This window comes from Ranitomeya variabilis, chromosome 5 (assembly GCF_051348905.1).
Source record: "Ranitomeya variabilis isolate aRanVar5 chromosome 5, aRanVar5.hap1, whole genome shotgun sequence".
Lineage (NCBI taxonomy): Eukaryota > Metazoa > Chordata > Amphibia > Anura > Dendrobatidae > Ranitomeya > Ranitomeya variabilis.
Genome location: NC_135236.1, coordinates 233,344,735 through 233,366,367, shown reverse-complemented (window position 1 = coordinate 233,366,367; position 21,633 = coordinate 233,344,735). Strand labels below are relative to the sequence as shown.

Sequence of the window (21,633 nt, the reverse complement as noted above, 5' to 3'; positions counted from 1 at the left end):
AAATTAACCCCTTCACCCCCAAGGGTGGTTTGCACGTTAATGACCGGGCCAATTTTTACAATTCTGACCACTGTCCCTTTATGAGGTTATAACTCTGGAACGCTTCAACGGATCTTGGCGATTCTGACATTGTTTTCTCGAGACATATTGTACTTCATGATAGTGGTAAAATTTCTTCGATATAACTTGCGTTTATTTGTGAAAAAAATGAATATTTGGCGAAAATTTTGAAAATTTCGCAATTTTCCAACTTTGAATTTTTATGCCCTTAAATCACAGACATATGTCACGCAAAATACTTAATAAGTAACATTTCCCACATGTCTACTTTACATCAGCACAATTTTGGAACCAAAATTTTTTTTGTGACGGAGTTATAAGGGTTAAAAGTTGACCAGCAATTTCTCATTTTTACAACACCATTTTTTTTTAGGGACCACATCTCATTTGAAGTCATTTTGAGGGGTCTATATGATAGAAAATACCCAAGTGTGACACCATTCTAAAAACTGCACCCCTCAAGGTACTCAAAACCACTTTCAAGAAGTTTATTAACCCTTCAGGTGTTTCACAGGAATTTTTGGAATGTTTAAATAAAAATAAACATTATAACTTTTTTTCACACAAAATTTATTTCAGCTCCAATTTGTTTTATTTTACCAAGGGTAACAGGAGAAAATAGACCCCAAAATTTGTTGTACAATTTGTCCTGAGTACGCTGATACCCCAAATGTGGGGGTAAACCACTGTTTGGGCGCATGGCAGAGCTCGGAAGGAAAGGAGCGCCATTTGACTTTTCAATGCAAAATTGACTGGAATTGAGATGGGACGCCATGTTGCATTTGGAGAGCCCCTGATGTGCCTAAACATTGAAACCCCCCACAAGTGACACCATTTTGGAAAGTAGACCCCCTAAGGATCTTATCTAGATGTGTGGTGAGCACTTTGACCCAACAAGTGCTTCACAGAAGTTTATAATGCAGAGCCGTAAAAATAAAAAATCAAATTTTTTCACAAAAATGATTTTTCGCCCCCAATTTTTTATTTTCCCAAGGGTAAGAGAAGAAATTGGACCCCAAAAATTGTTGTGCAATTTGTCCTGAGTACACTGATACCCCATATGTGGGTGTAAACCATTGTTTGGGCGCAGGGCAGAGCTCGGAAGGGAAGGAGCGCCATTTGACTTTTCAATGCAAAATTGACTGGAATTGAGATGGGACGCCATGTTGCATTTGGAGAGCCCCTGATGTGCCTAAACATTGAAACCCCCCACAAGTGACACCATTTTGGAAAGTAGACCCCCTAAGGATCTTATCTAGATGTGTGGTGAGCACTTTGACCCAACAAGTGCTTCACAGAAGTTTATAATGCAGAGCCGTAAAATTAAAAAATCAAATTTTTTCACAAAAATGATTTTTCGCCCCCAATTTTTTATTTTCCCAAGGGTAAGAGAAGAAATTGGACCCCAAAAATTGTTGTGCAATTTGTCCTGAGTACACTGATACCCCATATGTGGGTGTAAACCATTGTTTGGGCGCAGGGCAGAGCTCGGAAGGGAAGGAGCGCCATTTGACTTTTCAATGCAAAATTGACTGGAATTGAGATGGGACGCCATGTTGCATTTGGAGAGCCCCTGATGTGCCTAAACATTGAAACCCCCACAAGTGACACCATTTTGGAAAGTAGACCCCCTAAGGAACTTATCTAGATGTGTGTTGAGCACTTTGACCCAACAAGTGCTTCACAGAAGTTTATAATGCAGAGCCGTAAAAATAAAAAATCATATTTTTTCACAAAAATGATCTTTTCGCCCCCATTTTTTTATTTCCCCAAGGGTAAGAGAAGAAATTAGACCACAAAAGTTGTTGTGCAATTTGTCCTGAGTACGACGATACCCCATATGTGGGGGGGAACCACTGTTTGGGCGCATGACAGAGCTCGGAAGGGAAGGAGTGCCATTTGGAATGCAGACTTAAATGGATTGGTCTGCAGGCGTCACGTTGCATTTGCAGAGCCCCTGATGTACCCAAACAGTACAAACCCCCCACAAGTGACCCCATATTGGAAACTAGACCCCCCAAGGAACTTATCTAGATGTGTTGTGAGAACTTTGAACCCCCAAGTGTTTCACTACAGTTTATAACGCAGAGCCGTGAAAATAAAATTTATTTTTTTTTTCATAAAAATGATTTTTTAGCCCCCAGTTTTGTATTTTCACAAGGGTATCAGGATAAATTGGACCCCAAAAGTTGTTGTTCAATTTGTCCTGAGTACGCTGATACCCCATATGTGGGGGGGAATCACTGTTTGGGCACATGACAGAGCTCGGAAGGGAAGGAGCGCCATTTGGAATGCAGACTTAAATGGATTGGTCTGCAGGCGTCACGTTGCATTTGCAGAGCCCCTGATGTACCCAAACAGTACAAACCCCCCACAAGTGACCCCATATTGGAAACTAGACCCCCCAAGGAACTTATCTAGATGTGTTGTGAGAACTTTGAACCCCCAAGTGTTTCACTACAGTTTATAACGCAGAGCCGTGAAAATAAAAATTCTTTTTTTTTTCTTCACAAAAATGATTTTTTAGCCCCCAGTTTTGTATTTTCACAAGGGTATCAGGATAAATTGGACCCCAAAAGTTGTTGTTCAATTTGTCCTGAGTACGCTGATACCCCATATGTGGGGGGGAATCACTGTTTGGGCACATGACAGAGCTCGGAAGGAAAGGAGCGCCATTTGGAATGCAGACTTAAATGGATTGGTCTGCAGGCGTCACGTTGCATTTGCAGAGCCCCTGATGTACCCAAACAGTACAAACCCCCCACAAGTGACCCCATATTGGAAACTAGACCCCCCAAGGAACTTATCTAGATGTGTTGTGAGAACTTTGAACCCCCAAGTGTTTCACTACAGTTTACAACGCAGAGCCGTGAAAATAAAAAATCTTTTTTTTCCCACAAAACTTATTTTTTGGCCCCCAGTTTTGTATTTTCCCAAGGGTAGCAGGATAAATTGTACCCCAAAAGATGATGTCCAATTTGTCCTGAGTACGCTGATACCCCATATGTTGGGGTAAACCCCTGTTTGGGCACACGGGAGAGCTCTGAAGGGAAGGAGCACTGTTTTCCTTTTTCAACGCAGAATTGGCTGGAATTCAGATCGGATGCCATGTCCCGTTTGGAGAGCCCCTGATGTGCCTAAACAGTGGAAACCCCCCAATTATAACTGAAACCCTAATCCAAACACACCCCTTACCCTAATCCCAACAGTAACCCTAACCACTCCTCTAACCCAGACACACCCAACCCTATTCCCAACCGTAAATGTAATCCAAACCCTAACCCTATCTTTAGCCCCAACCCTAACTGTAGCCCCAACCGTAGCCCCAACCCTAGCCCTAACCCTAACCCTAATGGGAAAATGGAAATAAATACATTTTTTAATTTTTTTATTTTTCCCTAACTAAGGGGGTGATGAAGGGGGGTTTGATTTACTTTTATAGCGGGTTATTTAGCGGATTTTTATGATTGGCAGCTGTCACACACTAAAAGACGCTTTTCATTGCAAAAAATATTTTTTGCGTTACCACATTTTGAGAGCTGTAATTTTTCCATATTTGAGTCCACAGAGTCATGTGAGATCTTGTTTTTTGCGGGACGAGTTGACGTTTTTACTGGTAACATTTTCGGACACGTGACATTTTTTGATCGCTTTTTATTCCGATTTTTGTGAGGCAGAGTGATCAAAAACCAGCTATTCATGAATTTCTTTTGGGGGAGGCGTTTATACCGTTCCGCGTTTGGTAAAATTGATAAAGCAGTTTTATTCGTCGGGTCAGTACGATTACAGCAATATCTCATTTATATCATTTTTTTATGTTTTGGCGCTTTTATACGATAAAAACTATTTTATAGAAAAAATAATTATTTTGGTATTGCTTTATTCTCAGGACTATAACTTTTTTATTTTTTTGCTGATGATGCTGTATCGCGGCTCTTTTTTTGCGGGACAAGATGACGTTTTCAGCGGCACCATGGTTATTTATATCAGTCTTTTTGATCGCGTGTTATTCCACTTTTTGTTTGGCGGTATGATAATAAAGCGTTGTTTTTTGCCTCGTTTTTTTTTTTTTTTTCTTACGGTGTTTACTGAAGGGGTTAACTAGTGGGGCAGTTTTATAGGTTGGGTCGTTACGGACGCGGCGATACTAAATATGTGTACTTTTATTGTTTTTTTTATTTTATTTAGCTAAAGAAATGTATTTATGGGAATAATATATATATATTTTTTCTTTATTTAGGATATTTTTTTTATTTTTTTTTTACACACATGTGGGGAATTTTTTTTAACTTTTTTACTTTGTCCCAGGGGGGGACATCACAGATCATTGATCTGGCAGTGTGCACAGCACTCTGCCAGATCTGCGATCTGCTGTGCAGGGCTGCAGGCTTACCAAGTGTCTGCTCTGAGCAGACACTCGGTAAGCCACCTCCCTCCCTGCAGGACCCGGATGCCGCGGCCATCTTGGATCCGGGACCTGCGGCGAGGAGGGAGGTAGGAGACCCTCAGAGCAACGCGATCACATCGCGTTGCTCCGGGGGTCTCAGGGAAGCCCGCAGGGAGCCCCCTCCCTGCGCGATGCTTCCCTATACCGCCGGTACACCGCGATCATGTTTGATCGCGGTGTGCCGGGGGTTAATGTGCCGGGGGCGGTCCGTGACCACTCCTGGCACATAGTGCCGGATGTCAGCTGCGATATGCAGCTGACACCCGGCTGCGATCGGCCGCGCTCCCCCCGTGAGCGCCGCTGATCGGTGATGACGTACTATCCCGTCGGCGGTCATACGGGCCCACCCCACCTCGACGGGATAGTACGTCAAATGTCGGGAAGGGGTTAAAGCACTTTACTCTATGTATGTCTTTAATAAATTTGACTATGCATTTAGTAATGGGGGTGTCTGATAGATACCTCTCAATTACTAACTCCTGGGCTTGATGTCAGCATACATAAAACTGAGATCAACCCCAAAACTATTACCTCACTTGCCACTGCACCAGGGCAAGCAGGAAGAGCTGAGGCTAAGCGCCAGAACTGGCACATATAATGGATGCACCATTTCTGGGAGGGCTAATGTTCTTAGTCTGGGATGAGGGCCAATATCCATGGCCCTATCCCAGCCTAGTAATAACAACCACATGTAAAATGTATGTTTAGCCTTTGCTCGTTAATAAATATAAGACGGACCACAAGTAATTTTTTGTGGGGCGTCCCCCCAATAATAACCAGTAATAGCGCAGCAAACAGCAGTCAGCTGTTATTAATAAGCTGGTATTCTTTATGGCTACTGGCACCTTCCCAAAATATTAACACCAGCCCCCAGCTGTCTGCTTTTCTTCAACTGGGTAGGAAACACTGACGTGTGAAGGGGGCCTTAGATGAACAGGACTATATAGAAGTGCTTTTTTATATGCTTTGTATATAGGGCATCTTGCCTATTGTTCCATTAAAATCATAATGCTCTCAACACAAAAAAAATGTGTATTTTATCTGTTTAATATTTCCCAAATAGTAGACATATAGATATAATTATTGCATAATTAGCATTAATATGTCACATTTTAGCAGTTACTAATAATTATAGTTTTTATGCAATAAAATAACATTGAAAAAACTTGTACAAATAAGCTTAAAAGCATTAGTTAAAAACAATGCATATTTGGCCCACTATATATTTGCAACTAAAACATTGAGGATAATTGTTCATCAAACACATTGGAGGCATTCAGACATTATAAAAGCCTCACCATGCATATCCTGAGATTAATGGACGCTTCTCCAAACACAGTAATGTAAACAGGAAAGTATGGGGGACAGAAGCTTTATATTTAGAATGTTATGAACAGAAAGTCATTTAGGTTTCTGCCAAAAAGTAACAATTACAGTATACTAGAATGTAAATGGATCACCCCCTAAGGGCCATGGGGTACTCGGTACTGGGTCCTTCGGTTCACAGGGAGATGTCACGGTGGCTGACCCGGTCCGTGGCCCTGGGACGTTCATGTAAAAGGGAAAGGTCTTTAAAGGGATAAAGTTTATGTTCGTGACGCCACCTGTGGTATTCAGTCAGGGTGACCGACGCTGCTTTAAGGGGTCCGCTGGGGTGATGTTATGGCAGCTAGATGGTATACCTTCCCACAGGTGAAATATGTCCCCAGGGCTTCCCAGTATGTATAAAGTGGTATGGTGAATGGCGCAGTGAAGAACGAGGACACAAGGTTGCAGTCTCTTTACCTTTACTGAAGACTTCAGCATCCACAGTCCAGAGCACCAGATCACAGGGCAGGCAGAGTCTGGCCGGCTTGGAGGCAAGTCCAGAGTTCCCTTGTCCAGGTGGAAATCAGTAGCCTTCCCTTGCGCTCCAGTGGTGTAGTCCCTTACTGCCTATGGCTTCACATAAGGGTCTCACAGATGCGATGTTTCACTCTCTCTGTCCCCCGTATAGGATAGGACAAAACCCGTATGACTGGTGACTTGAGCCTGTTTATAGGGTCTCTTAGATAACCCGGCTCCGTAGGTGTCACCGTGCCTCCTGGGTGTAGGTGCGGACAAGTAACCTGCAATTAGCTGTCCTGCCGGTCTCTGAAATAAGGCGTAGAGGCCCTTACTCCCTCTGTGTTCCGGCTACTGGGATTTTGCGCCTCAGAAGGAGGCAGCCTAAGCGGGGCTGGTCCCCTTCTGGTATCCTCTCCTTTGCTTCGACTTCCTTCACGCTCGCTGCAATACAACTCTGCCTTTCAATGTCTCTTTCTGGGAGCTGCAGCTCTGAGGGCATGCACAGCTCCTTTAACCTTCTGTCCTCCTCAGACTCTGGTCTGGAACTCCCTAACAGAACTCCTGACTGGAGCTCTGTCAGGAAATGACTCCTGTCTGGAACTGACTAACTTTCCCTAAAGACTACCAGTTATATATATATGGGGAGTGACCTAATAAATAGGAGCAGAAGCTCCCCCTGGTGGCCTGGAGTGTGAATGTGTTGCATGTTTGTGATACCTGGATGCAGTTATCCTTCTTTGCCTCCAAACATAGCATCTCTCTCCCCGAGAGGAAAGCAATACCACTGCGACGACCAGGACCCTGGGGCACCACATAAATATATTTGGATGCAATGAAGGAAAAGAAAATTAGTTACAGCCTTAGGCCGTGGTCACACCAGCATATAACATGGCTGAGTGCTATGCGATAAAACATGGCATAGCACTCGGCCCAGTGTTATACTATAGGGCAGCTCACATTTGCGATTATTTTCACATGCCGATTCGGCATAAGAGAACAATGGTAGCATGCTGAGATTAACAGCTAGACTCGGCTCCCTCGCACCCATACAAGTCTATGGATGCATGTGAAACATCAGACTGCAGTTGGATATCACCCGAAAGCAGTCCGATATATGCTAACACAGACAATGGAGTCTTCTCCACACCCGTACCTGCTATTTTTTCATGCTAGAGACTTGGAGCACAGTAGCATGTCACTCGGCTCATGCTCACAGCAGAACTGGAGCCAAGGGTCATTAGCATATCACATCCGATGCTCTCACATCAGATGTCTTACACTGGTGTGATTTCAGCCTAAAGAGCAATATTCTGTAAATCAGTTCAAAATTTAATTTTTACCAACCTTGTGTGCTGAAACCAGCTGTCGTGTTCCGATCCCCAACACTGGATTCTGTCACCTGCTGGTCTATACTGGTCCCCTGCAGCAACACAGGACATAACATCACTTTACTCATTTGTATCTACTGTATATAAGACATTTATATTAATAAAGTTGCATTTCAGTCTGAATAACTACTGTACATTTGAGTTACTATTAGCTATGAGTACAATTTATGAATCTATTTGCATTTTACGTAAAAGGTATTTGATTCATTGTTGATTCTAAAAGTATCATATTCAGTTTTTATTTGTTTCTAGTAATAGCAATCTCTGCCTATAGAAGCTTTAGTCAATGCCAGGTCTACGTAAAACTTTTGACATAGGACTGTGCAAGTTGTCTTTTCAGAAAGGAAGAGGACTAGAATTCTAGCACCAAATATTGGAGGCAGCGATCCTAAAAGTAAATATTGACTTTTAATGAGCCTTGGAGTATGGCATAGGATAAAAGCTAAACCAGAATATCAATTTGTAGATACAGTGTTTCGGGGTGTTGCTTCTCATCAGTGCAAAGTAAGGAATCTGATTTGGCTCGGTGATAGGCTCTGGACTGGGGTCTAAGAGGTAACATTTCTCCCTGTGGAGAGTGACAAGCCAAGCCCGGCATGTCAGAATGAGAAGACTTATAAACCATGCTGCTCTTCTGGTAAGTTAACGTTACCCCTAGCCAAATCATATCTCATACGTTCCACTGATGAGGGGCAACACCCCAAAACACTACGTCTGCAAATTGAGATTGTGGTTTAGCTTTTTTCCTAAGTCATATTGCAAGGCTCGTTAAAGAGTCAGTATTGAATTTTAGAATTGCTGCTTCTAATAGGTGGCACCAGGGTTCTTGTCCTCTTCCTCTCTGAACAGACAATTTGCATATTTAATTTCCCAGAGTTGCATGTGTGGCTTATAAGTCTCCTCGTTCTGACATGTCAGGCTTGTCTTGTCACTCTCCACAAAGAGAAAGGTTATTCCTTAGACATATCACTGTGAAATGAAAGGAATTATTTGAGTAAAAAGACAGGTGGCAGCTGGCCGTATGTTGTTGTAACTCTGTTTGCAGTATATCAATGGCAAATTGTAGTGTGTTTTTATTTCAGAATAGTGTCACCATCAACCTGACATGTTTTTTTCTGCAGAAGACATTACATTTGACATGTGTTTTTATCATTTGCTTAGAAATATCCTAAATGCAGACATTTTACTGTCATTTGGTATCTCCACAAATATACTATACAAAACTCATGCTGTGAAGTAGGCCGGCCTGACATTGTCCTGGCATTGTCACATGACCAAAGGTCCCTCAACCCTGCCCTGCTGAAGTTTACAGAAACTAGAAAGGAGAATATAGCCTGGTATGTCCTCTACATTGTGTGTATTTTGCATGTGAGTGTTGATTTGTGTGTAGAAAGGAGTCTGTGTTTCTAACATGAACACGGTGCGTGTTTTCTAATGCTGTGTGTATGTCTGTAAAATACAGTGCCAATGTGTCTAGAAGGAAGTGAGGTTTTTTTAACATCCAGTCTGCATCAGTGCAATATGCAGTGTGTGTATGACATCCAGTGTGTGTAACATACGGTGTATGGGTGTAGCATGGAGTGTATATAAGATACAGTGTGTATAACATGCAGAATGTGTGGTACATACCGTGTGTGTGTGTCTGTAAAACATGGAGTCTGTGTAACATACAATGGGTATGCGTAGAATGGTGGATGTGTATGTGTGTAAAGTACATTGGGTGTAACAAGGAGTGTGGATAACAGATCTTGTGTGTAACATGGCATGCGCGTGATATACTGAGCGTCTGAGTAGAATGGAGTATGCTTGTAACATACACTATGTGGAAAGTGTTTGTGCAACATACATTGCGTGTATAGCATGGAGTATTTGGGTAGCTTACGTTGTGCATAGCTTTAGGTGTACGTGTAACATACAGTGTGTATAGCATCAACATTCAAAAATGCCAGGCATTCATATATATAAATATGTTGGCAATCACCCAGCAAATAAACAAATTGTTCATTCATTAAATGATTGGATTTATCCTAGGACAAAAATCATTGTTGTTGGCAGCAGGTTGCCAGATGTAAACAGATCATGTGCTGCTGATAACCTGATACCGCTTTAGTACTGAATGAGTGTAATAGTGATATTAGTGAACTTCTGACTCCTAATCATTCTTCAACAATATGTGCAAAAATGCTGGTAAAACAGCGCCAATGAATTTGAATGTAGTCAATCAGAGTTCTTGTAATGGTCTGAAATTGACTCATATACATGTCGTTCTCACGAAATTAGAATATCATCAAAAAGTTAATTTATTTCAGTTCTTCAATACAAAAGTGAAACTCGTATATTATATTGAGTCATTACAAACAGAGTGATCTACACTCACCGGCCACTTTATTAGGTACACCTGTCCAACTTCTTGTTAACACTTAATTTCTAATCAGCCAATCACATGGCGGCAACTCAGTGCATTTAGGCATGTAGACATGGTCAAGACAATCTCCTGCAGTTCAAACCGAGCATCAGTATGGGGAAGAAAGGTGATTTGAGTGCCTTTGAACGTGGCATGGTTGTTGGTGCCAGAAGGGCTGGTCTGAGTATTTCAGAAACTGCTGATCTACTGGGATTTTCACGCACAACCATCTCTAGGGTTTACAGAGAATGGTCCGAAAAAGAAAAAAAATCCAGTGAGCGGCAGTTCTGTGGGCGGAAATGCCTTGTTGATGCCAGAGGTCAGAGGAGAATGGGCAGACTGGTTCAAGCTGATAGAAAGGCAACAGTGACTCAAATCGCCACCCGTTACAACCAAGGTAGGCCTAAGAGCATCTCTGAACGCACAGTGCGTCGAACTTTGAGGCAGATGGGCTACAGCAGCAGAAGACCACACCGGGTACCACTCCTTTCAGCTAAGAACAGGAAACTGAGGCTACAATTTGTACAAGCTCATCGAAATTGGACAGTAGAAGATTGGAAAAACGTTGCTTGGTCTGATGAGTCTCGATTTCTGCTGCGACATTCGGATGGTAGGGTCAGAATTTGGTGTAAACAACATGAAAGCATGGATCCATCCTGCCTTGTATGGAGCATCTTTGGGATGTGCAGCCGACAAATCTGCGGCAACTGTGTGATGCCATCATGTCAATATGGACCAAAATCTCTGAGGAATGCTTCCAGCACCTTGTTGAATCTATGCCACGAAGAATTGAGGCAGTTCTGAAGGCAAAAGGGGGTCCAACCCCTTACTAGCATGGTGTACCTAATAAAGTGGCCGGTGAGTGTATTTCAAGTGCTTATTTTTGTTAATATTGATGATTTTGGCTAACAGCCAATGAAAACCCAAAAGTCATTATCTCAGTAAATTAGAATAATTAACAAAAATCAATTGCAAAGGCTTCCTAAAGGCTGAGTCACACATAATGATATCGTTAACGATATCATTGCAACGTCACGCTTTTGGTGAGGTAAGCAACGATCCCGCTAACGATCTCGTTATGTGTGACAGCGACCAACGATCAGGCCCCTGCTGGGAGATCGTTGGTTGATGGGAATGATCAGGACCTTTTTTTGGTCGCTGATCACCCGCTGTCATCGCTGGATCGGCGTGTTTGACGCCGATCCAGCGATGTGTTCACTTGTAACCAGGGTAAATATCGGGTTACTAAGTGCAGGGCCGCGCTTAGTAACCCAATATTTACCCTGGTTACCATTGTAAAAGTAAAAAAAAACAAAACAGTACATACTCACATTCTGATGTCTGTCATGTCCCCCGGCGTCCACAGGGTTGACTGTGTCAGCGCCGGCCGTAAAGCAGAGCACAGCGGTGATGTCACCGCTGTGCTCTGCTTTACGGACGGTGCTGACACATTCAGTGCAGGGAAGCTCTCGGCAGCAGCGCGTGCATTACCAGCGCTCCTGCCGAAAGCAGTTTTAACCCTGTGGACGCCGGGGGACGTGACAGACATCAGAATGTGAGTATGTACTGTTTTTTTTTTTTTTAACTTTTACAATGGTAACCAGGGTAAATATCGGGTTACTAAGCGCGGCCCTGCACTTAGTAACCCAATGTTTACCCTGGTTACCTGGGTGCTGCAGGGGGAATTTGGCATCGTTGAAGACAGTTTCAACGATGCCGAAGTCGTTCCCCTGATCGTTGGTCGCTGGAGAGAGCTGTTTGTGTGACAGCTCCCCAGCGACCACACAACGACTAACCAACGATCACGGCCAGGTCGTATCGCTGGTCGTGATCGTTGGTAAGTCGTTTAGTGTAATGGTACCTTAAGCCTTTAAAAAGGTCCCGTAGTCTGTTTCAGTAAGCTTCACAATCATAGGAAAGACTGCTGACTTGACAGATGTCCAGAAGGCAGTCATTGACACACTCCACAAGGAGGGTAAGCCACAATAGGTCATTGGTAAAGAAGCTGGCTGTTCACAGAGTGCTGTATCCAAGTATTTTAATGGAAAGTTGAATGGAAGGAAAAAGTGTGGTAGAAAAAGGTGCACAAGCAATCGGGATAATCGCAGCCTTGAAAGGATTGCTAAGAAAAGGCCATTCAAAAATTTGGGGGAGATTCACAAGAAGTGGACTACTGCTGGAGTCATTGCTTCAAGAGCCACCACACACAGACGTATCCAGGACATGGGCTGCAAGTGTCGCATTCCTCGTGTCAAGCCACACATGACCAATAGACAACGTCAGGAGCATCTTACCTGGGCCAAGGAGAAAAAGAACTGGACTGTTGCTCAGTTGTCCAAGGTGTTGTTTTCAGATGAAAGTAAATTTTGCATTTCATTTGGACATCAACGTTGCAGAGTCTGTAGGAAGAGTGGAGAGGCACACAATCCAAGCTGCTAGAGGTCTAGTGTGCAGTTTCCACAATCAGTGATGGATTGGGAAGCCATGTCATCTGCTCGTGTAGGTCCACTGTGTTTTATCAAGACCAAATTCAGCACAGCTGTCTACTAGGAAATTTTAGAGCACTTCATGCTTCCCTCTGCCGACAAGCTTTTTGGAGATGTAAATTTCATTTTCCAGCAGGACTTGGCACCTGTCCACACTGCCAAAAGTACGAATTCCCGGTTTAAAAACAACAGTATCACTGTGCTTGATTGGCCAGCAATCTCACCTGACCTTAACCCCATAGAGAATCTATAGGCTATTGTCAAGAGGAAGGTGAGAGACATTAGACCCAACAATGTAGATTAGCTGAAGACTGATATCACGGTAACTTGGGCTTCCATAAAACCTCAGCGGGTGATCACCTCCAATCCATGCCGCATTGTGGCAGTAATTGATGCAAAAGGAGCCCCGACCAAGTATTGTGGGCATTTACTGAACATACATTTCAGCAGGCCAACATTTTGGATTTTAAAATCATTTTTTCAAGATGGTGTTATAAAGTATTCTAGTTTACTGAGATAATGGCTGTTGGGTTTTCATTGGCTGTAAGCCATAATCATCAACATTAACAGAAATAAACATTTGAAATAGATCCCTCTGTAATTACTCTATATATGAGTTTCACTTTTTGTATTGAAGAACTGAAATAAATTAACTTTTTGATATTCTAATTTAGTGAGAAGCAATGGTGCAACATGTTAGCATTTCAGGTCCAACGTTTAATTTTTCCCAGAGGCAAACGTTGTCTAAAACTAGCTTTGGTAGTAGGATTCATTTAGTCAGTATTGCTTGGAGATCATATTATCAGGTACAAACTTTCCATTGATTTTGACATGAGAAGCCAGTGGAAAAGTCAAGTGAATATTGACTGAAACATTGATTTGGTCAGTGATTGACATTAGGACATTCAGTATTGTATATTTTATGGCTGTATTTGTAGCAATTGTATTGACTCTTATTCTGAGAGATTCCATTTAGAATTTTCAGAAAGGTGAGGGGTCACTAGTATAATTATAACGATATATATAATGTAAAAGTCCCAAATACTTTATTATTTATGACTATAGGGCATTATTTCTTCTCACTTCCTCTTGCACGCTTTCTGCTTATTTATCCCCTTTAACCCCCAAAGCTTTTTTTCACCTGTTCTTTTTTGTGACATATTGTACTTCATGACAGTGGTAAAATTTGTTTTACTTAACGTATGTTTAGTGGTGAAAAAATTGGAAATTTGGCGAAAGTTTTGAAAATTTAGCAATTTTCAAGCTTTTAATTTTTATACCCTTAAACTACAGAGTTATGCACACAAAATAGTTAATAAAAAATGTTTCCCACATATCTACTTTACATTAGCACAATTTTTGAAACATCATTTTTTGTTAGAAAGTTAGAAGGGTTAAAATTTGACCAGCAATTTCTAATTTTTCCAACAAAATTTGCACAACCTTTTTTTTAGGGTCCACATGACATTTGAAGTGATTTTGAGGGGCCTATATGACTACCCAAAATTGACACCATTCTAAAAACTGCACCACTCAAGGTGCTTAAAACCATATTTAAAAAGTTTATTAACCCTTCAGGCGCTGCACAGGAACTGAAGCAATGTGAATGGGAAAAATCTATCTTTTTTCTCACAAAAATGTTACGTTAGATACAATTTTTTTATTTTCACAAGGGTAACAGGGAATAATGGACCCCAAAATTTGTTGTGCAATTTCTCCTAAGTACACCGATACTCCGTATGTGGGGGAAAACTACTGTTTCGGTGCATTGCAGGGTTTGCAAGGAAGGAGCACTGCTTGATTTTTTTAACTTAAATTTGGTCGGAATCGAGAGTGGATGACATGTCAGGTTTGGGAGCCCCTGATGTGCCTAAAAAGATTTTTTAAAAACACAAGCGACCCCATTTTGGAAACTAAACCCCTCAAGGAATTTATCTAGATGTGTGGTGAGCACCTTGAAAGCCCAGTTGCTTCACAGAAATTTATAACGTTAAGCAATGAAAATAAAAAAATCACATTTTTTTCCACAAAAATATTCTTTCACCCCCCATTTTTTTATTTTCACAAGGATATCAGTAGAAAATTAACTACTAAAACTGTTGTGCAATTTATCTTGAGTATGCAGATAAGTGAAGGAAAACTACTGTTTGGGCTCATGGAATGACTCACAAGGGAAGGTGCGCCATTTGAATTTTTGAACCCCAAAATTTGCTGGAATTATTATCGGACACCACATCATGTTTGGAAAGCCCCTGATGTACCTAACAGTGAAAACTTCCAACAAGCGATACCATTTTGGAAACTAGACTCCTCAAGGAATGTATCTGGATATGTTGTGAGCATCTTGAACCCCCAAGTGCTTCACAGAAGTTTATAACATTGAGTTATGATAATAAAAAGTCACATTTTTCCCACAAAAATGTTCTTCTAGCCCCAATATTTTTATTTTCACAAGGGTAACAGGAGAAATTGCACCATACAATTTGTTTTGTCATTTCTCCTGAGTACACTAACACCCCATATGTGGGAAAAAACAAATATTTGGGTGGATGGCAGGGCTCGGAAGGGAAGGAGTGTTATTTGACTTTTTAAAAGCAAACTTTGCTGGAATCATTAGTGGATGCCATGTCATGTTTGGAGAGCCCCTGATGTGCCTAAACAATGGAAACCCCCTCAAGTAACCCCATTTTGGAAGTTATACCCTTTGAGAATTTATCAACAGGTGTAGTGATAATTTGACTCCATAGATGTTTTTCAGAAAGAAGTCGCAGTGGATGTTGCTGAGTGAAAATTGCAAATCTGCTATTGCAGTGCCCATACATTGTAGAGCCCAGTACATTGTAATGCACAGTATGCTATATTCGGCTCGTTTTTCTGGAGACATACACCCGTAAATTAAGCGGGCTCTCATCGCTACAGAAGTACCAAATAAACATGTGGATGCTAAATATGGTTTAAACACACTGTGGGTCTTAGAAGTGAGATGGGCATTTGGACTTGGGAGTGCAGAATTAGCTGAATTTCTTTGGGGGCTAGGATAGATCATGCTTTTTTTTTTTTTTTTAGAGTTTTTGCACTACCAGTAAGCCCCCTATATTTCTGTTAAAAGTTGATGGACCTGAGTAGGGATTTGCTTTTTTGTCGACTGAGTTGAAGCTTTTGTTAGCAACATTTTACATAACATTTGGGATCACATTTATCCGATGCTTTACGCTGAGCATTTACATAGGGGTATCCATTTGAAACTTCAAATACATGATACGTAGAAGCCCTGGTGTAAGCGCTCAGTGCAGAGCACAGGATAAATGTGGGCTGAGCCTTAGTGTGATCTTTTAGAGGCAGAATGAAAAATCCAACAGCAAGGGAAGAATTGGCTTTATTTATTTTTTATGCTGTTGCTCATGCAGATATCGATCGCAGTGCTGGTAGAGGTGCATGCATCTCACTTTGCAGTAAGTGACAGGTGATAATACATGTTTATTATTATTTTCTCTGTGCACAAATTAAAAAAAATGGTAGAAAGTTGCAGACAGTATTTGGCTGAGCCGCACATGGCAAGGCAAATGGTTAGAAAAATAAATAAAATTACTAATACAGTGTGGCTCACCTATCCCGCTGCAGCCCATTGTCTTGTCCTGTGTGCCTCTTCTTTATCCCTTCCTTTGTCACGTGCATTTCCTTTGGCATTTTCACTCCGGGCCCTGGCTTCCAGCTTGACTGGACCTTGGACATCAATGTGTGCCATGACGTCATGGCACCACATATTGTAAGGCCACAACATTGCGACACGCAACACCTGATTGATGGTACTGAACACAGTGATGTCAGAGGCCTAGTCATGTTGTGAGCCAAGACCTAGAGTGAAAAGGCTAAAGGTAATGCCATGAGACAGGGGAAAGGAAGAGCCGCAAGGGACAAGATGGAGGGCTGTGGGGGCGGCGGGATAGATGAATAGTGAGGAAGATTTAATGTTTAATTTACATCCTATATTTATGATCAGGGGTCTGAAAAGACCCCAAAGCATAATAAGCAACATTCAATCTGCATCAATTAACTTTGCTGCAAATCAAATTTTTCCCTATTTATTACACTTACTGACCATCCTTCTCAACTCCAAAATTTTGGAATATTTTCTCATATCTTGTAGATTGTGAGCCCTCACGGGCAGGGTCCTCTCTCCTCCTGTACCAGTTGCGACTTGTATTGTTCAAGATTATTGTACCTGTTTTTATTATGTATACCCCTCCTCACATGTAAAGCGCCATGGAATAAATGGTGCTATAATAATAAATAATAATAATAATAATATCCTATAATCTAGTTGGACATTAGTTAGGGTTAGGTGGCTTTTCAAGTAAAATTTAGAGGTACTTACTATACCTTATGCCAGTGTTCCCCAAGCTCGGTCCTCAAGAGCCACCAACGGGTCATGTTTTCAGGATTTCCTTAGTAACGCCCAGGTGAGAACTCCATAATCTAGACAGGCAACAATTCCATCACCTGGGCCATACTAAGGTAATCCTAAAAACACGACCTGTTGGTGGCTCTTGAGGACTGGAGATGGGGAACACTGCCTTATGCAATATTATGCAATATTGTGCATGAACATGTCTCTCAATGAGGTAAATCCATTAACTAGTTTATTCATCTTTGAAATACAAAGAATTTCTCCATTACAGTTATTTACCCGAGATGTGCATGTGCCATTATTGTGACAGACTGTGAATTCCTCTGTTGCTTGCTGAGGACTTTCTGCGCATTATGCAGTTTTACAATATGGTGACATTTAAATGTGCATTAATCACTTTCATTTGGTGGCATTTCCTAATCTGTCGTATATTACAGCTGTACTATTTTTAGCTATTGCTAAAGGTATTGTCAAGCACAGCAAAATGGAATAAATGGCCCTTTCCTCCAGAGAGTAGTAAAAGATTCCTGCAGTACTACTGAACTGAATTCTATATTTCTTTTTTATTTTATGATTTACAGTATATAATACGTATAATTGATTGATTTTAAACAGATGCAGTTTTAACTGTGTTTTACTGGTTCTCAATTATCTGCTAGTTTTCTGTAGGCCACTTGACTTAGCCATTAAGGCCATGGATTCCGTTGAGCAAGTATGGGATAATGGAGTATTGTACTTTTACAATCATGTATTCAGTAGTGTATCAACAATGGTGACTTGCATCGTAGTTACTATCGGGCCTGTGACCTGAAGCAACCTGGTGCCAAATGACTGCCCCCTGCTTCCACATCTCCAGAATTAAGCTATGAATTAAGAGGATTTCTATTGAGTTGGCTCATCTGCAGAGCCCACTTTATACCTGACCGGTATACCCAGCAGAGATTTTTAACTGGTAACTTCTGCAAACTGAAAGGAACAGTTTAACCTCTTAGATGCCATGGTGAACAGCAGCCATGACAGTAAAAGATGGGGCCCTTTGCCATGTGCCATGAGTCGACCCTTGGGAAGTGATCTTGAAAACATGATAAGTTGTTTAATGAAAGCTATGCCCCTTGAAGCACCCAAATTCAGACCTGCACTATGGCGCATTCGTCTTCAACATATACACTCGCATAACACAGCCCAAATGGGTTAAATAAGTGTCCCAAGGTTTTTACACATATTACTACTACTTATTTACTTAATATTACTACTACTTATTGTATCTGCCCCTTGATGAAGCAAGAGCAAAGCGTGTGTCTGGCACATATCTGAGGTGTTTGTTTGATCCAGTCTTACCACGTTTACTGTTTCTTATTTTTTGTCCCTGTGTGGTCTCTTCTGTGGATGCATCAGGACAAGCCCATCCATTATATGCTTATGAAGCACAGTAATTTATGTCATAGTAAGCAGCACCTTGGTCAAAGTTATCTGAGCTCACAATGAATGAATATATATATATATATATATATTATTTTTTATTAATAAAATACAAAGGAATACTAACCCCTTCATGACCTTGGGATTTTCCGTTTTTCCGTGTTCATTTTTCGCTCCCCTCCTTCCCAGAGCCATAACTTTTTTATTTTTCCATCAATATGGCCATATGAGGGCTTATTTTTTGTGGGACGAGTTGTACTTTTGAAATCATTGGATTTGCAATGTTGTGTACTAGAAAATGGGAAAAAAATTCCAAGTGCGGTGAAATTGCAAAAAACGTGCAATCCCACACTTGTTTTTGTTTGGCTTTTTTGCTAGGTTCACTAAATGCTAAAAGTGACCTGATATTATGATTATCCAGGTCAGTACGAGTTCATAGACACCTAACATGACTAGGTTATTTTTTATCTAAGTGGTGAAAAAAAATTCCAAACTTTGCTAAAAAAAAAATTGCGCCATATTCCAATACCTGTAGCGTCTCCATTTTTCATGATCTGGGGTCACTTGAGGGCTTATTTTTTGTATGCCGAGCTGATGTTTTTATTGTTACCACTTTTGTGCAGATATGTTCTTTTGATTGCCCGTTATTGCATTTTAATGCAATGTCGTGGCGACCAAAAAAAGTAATTCTGGTGTTTCGAATTTTTTTCTCGCTAGCGATCAGGTTAATGCTTTCTTTTATTGATAGATCAGGCGATTCTGAACTCAGTGATACCACATATGTGTAGGTTTGATTTTTTTTATTGTTTTATTTTGAATGGGGTGAAAGGGGGGTGATTTAAACTTTTATTTTTTTTTATTTTTTTTTACTTTTTTTTAAACTTTTGCCATGCTTCGATAGCCTCCATGGGAGGCTAGAAGTTGGCACAACTCAATCGGCTTTGCTACAAAGCAGATATCATCAGATCGCTGCTATGTAGCTGAATTGCAGGCTTGCTATGAGCGCCAACCACAGGGTGGCACTCACAGCTAGCCAGGATCAGTAACCATAGAGGTCTCAAGGACCCCCGATCATGTGACGGGGTCAGCGATGCGCTCATTTCCGGCCTGATGACCGGAAGTGCCGGTTAAATGCCGCTGTCTGCGTTTGACAGCGGCATTTAACTTGTTAATAGTGGCAGGGGAATTGCAATTTCACCTGCCGCTATTGCGGGCACATGTCAGTTGTTCAAAACAGCTGACATGTCCCAGCTTTGATGCGGGCTCACCGCCGGAGCCCGCATCAAAGCGTTGGTTCTGACCTCGGACGTACTATACCATCCGAGGTCAGAAAGGGGTTAACTTTAGAAATCATGTGTTTCATTTTCAACTTGCCTAACTGTTCATAATAACAGTACCTTTGACCAGGGGTGCCTAAACTGTTACATGCCACTATATGTAGCACTGTTTTTGCATTTTACAGTCACTTTTTACATAGTTCTTTTCTATAACCTCTTGTACTTTATCATATAGATATCTATATATAGTATCAGATTTTTTTATTATTAATTTTGTGAATTTTCCATTAATTACCATTTTAGACACAGAACACTTTTTTCCCCTACATTTCTGCCTTTGTTACATTGTGTTATTGAAGAAAAGCACCTACAGTATACATTAGGAATGTTCACCGTTTTTAGGGATTTCATCCTTCCACTATTCTGCTATCATTTATTTATTTACCGTATATGTTCTCTTCTTCCTGTATCACAATATCAACTACTGTACTTTAGAGCCATTTCTTAGATATATTTTGATTCATAGGATTAATGTAAACATAACCGATCATTTCTTAATTGATATTTGTAAGACTGTCTCCATGCATGTTTTAAATGTTTTTGTAGATTAGTAATACATCTACTGTATATGTTTCTAAACTATTTATGGTATGTGTAGTCTTTCTGTACAAGTTTAATATGTATTTACATACTGTTGGGTATTTGCTCATTGTTTTTATTCTAGGATTTGTCTGTTAATGGCCCCAGTGTGAATGTGCTCCTACATATTGCACTTATGCTAACAGGTATGCTGGCCCATGGTTTCTGTTTAGCATTTTGGTTTGGCACACTTGGGGGAGGGGCTGCTCCCATTCGTACTGTTCACCTTGTCTTTTTAGCTCTCCAAATGTAGGTGCAAAACACAGTCAGGTCAAGGTCCTGCTTTGCTTTTCCCCCTGTCTAGTCTGAAGCCTGCGGACACATTGTGAGTTGAGTGTTTAGAGCACTGGTGGACACAGATCGAAAAGGGCCCAGCGCAAGAACATTGTATGGGCTCTTTGCAGTCCAATATGTTGTCATAATACACAATCCCCCCTGTTGTATAGGTGGAAATGGGCCCCCTTACTTCTTTAGCCCCTGTGATGCTGCACTAATGGTATGTCCGCCCCTGCTCTAGAGATAGGGACTCTCCTGATTGGGTACATATTGTTGCTTTTATGCTTTTTTGATCACAATAGTGTTAATTAAGCACACTAATTTATTTTTTTTAACATGCATTAGTACTACTTATTTACTTATTGTATGGTATCTATTCATTGTTTTTATTCTAGGTTTCATATGCACCTACATGTAGTATGCCATGGCAAGTCTGAATAGATGGCAGACGAGGAGACACTTGAATCACCTTTTTCACCACACACAATAGATCCAGGCAGTTGACCACATCCAAACTGATAGTAGAAGAATGAAGTCACAATTCTCATCTCATCCCAGATGTACCACTATTTTAATGTATTTAGCAAATCTAATATTATTTTATTACAAACACATTGAATTTATCACTATTAGACTCCCTGGCTAGCTGATCTCAGCACTACCAGCGGAAGGATGTGAGTAGTTGCAAAGCTGAACACCACCGCTTCGTCAACTTTAAGAACAGGTCATCAATAGTGTTGAGCATTCCGATACTGCAAATATCGGGATCGGCCGATATTCGCTGTATCGGAATTCCGATACCGAGTTCCGATATTTTTGTGATATCGGAAATCGGAATCGGAAGTTCCTATAAGTTCCCAGGCGTGTGCGGTGCGTATGGTTCCCAGGGTCTGGAGGAGAGGAGACTCTCCTTCAGGCCCTGGGATCCATATTCATGTAAAAAATAAAGAATACAAATAAAAAATATGGATATACTCACCCCTCCGACGGACCCTGGACCTC

The 21,633-nt window shown here is 41.2% G+C and overlaps 1 protein-coding gene across 3 annotated transcripts in view; it reads right to left on the bottom strand.

Moving 5' to 3' along the window:
• Positions 1–21,633, bottom strand: part of ENTREP2 (endosomal transmembrane epsin interactor 2) — a 1,414,087-nt gene that overhangs the window by 121,838 nt on the left and 1,270,616 nt on the right. For all 3 annotated transcript variants that reach the window (XM_077263898.1, XM_077263899.1, XM_077263900.1), the window contains one exon: positions 7,679–7,754. In XM_077263898.1, coding sequence (XP_077120013.1) covers positions 7,679–7,754 — 76 coding nt within the window. The remainder of the gene's footprint in view (positions 1–7,678; positions 7,755–21,633) is intronic.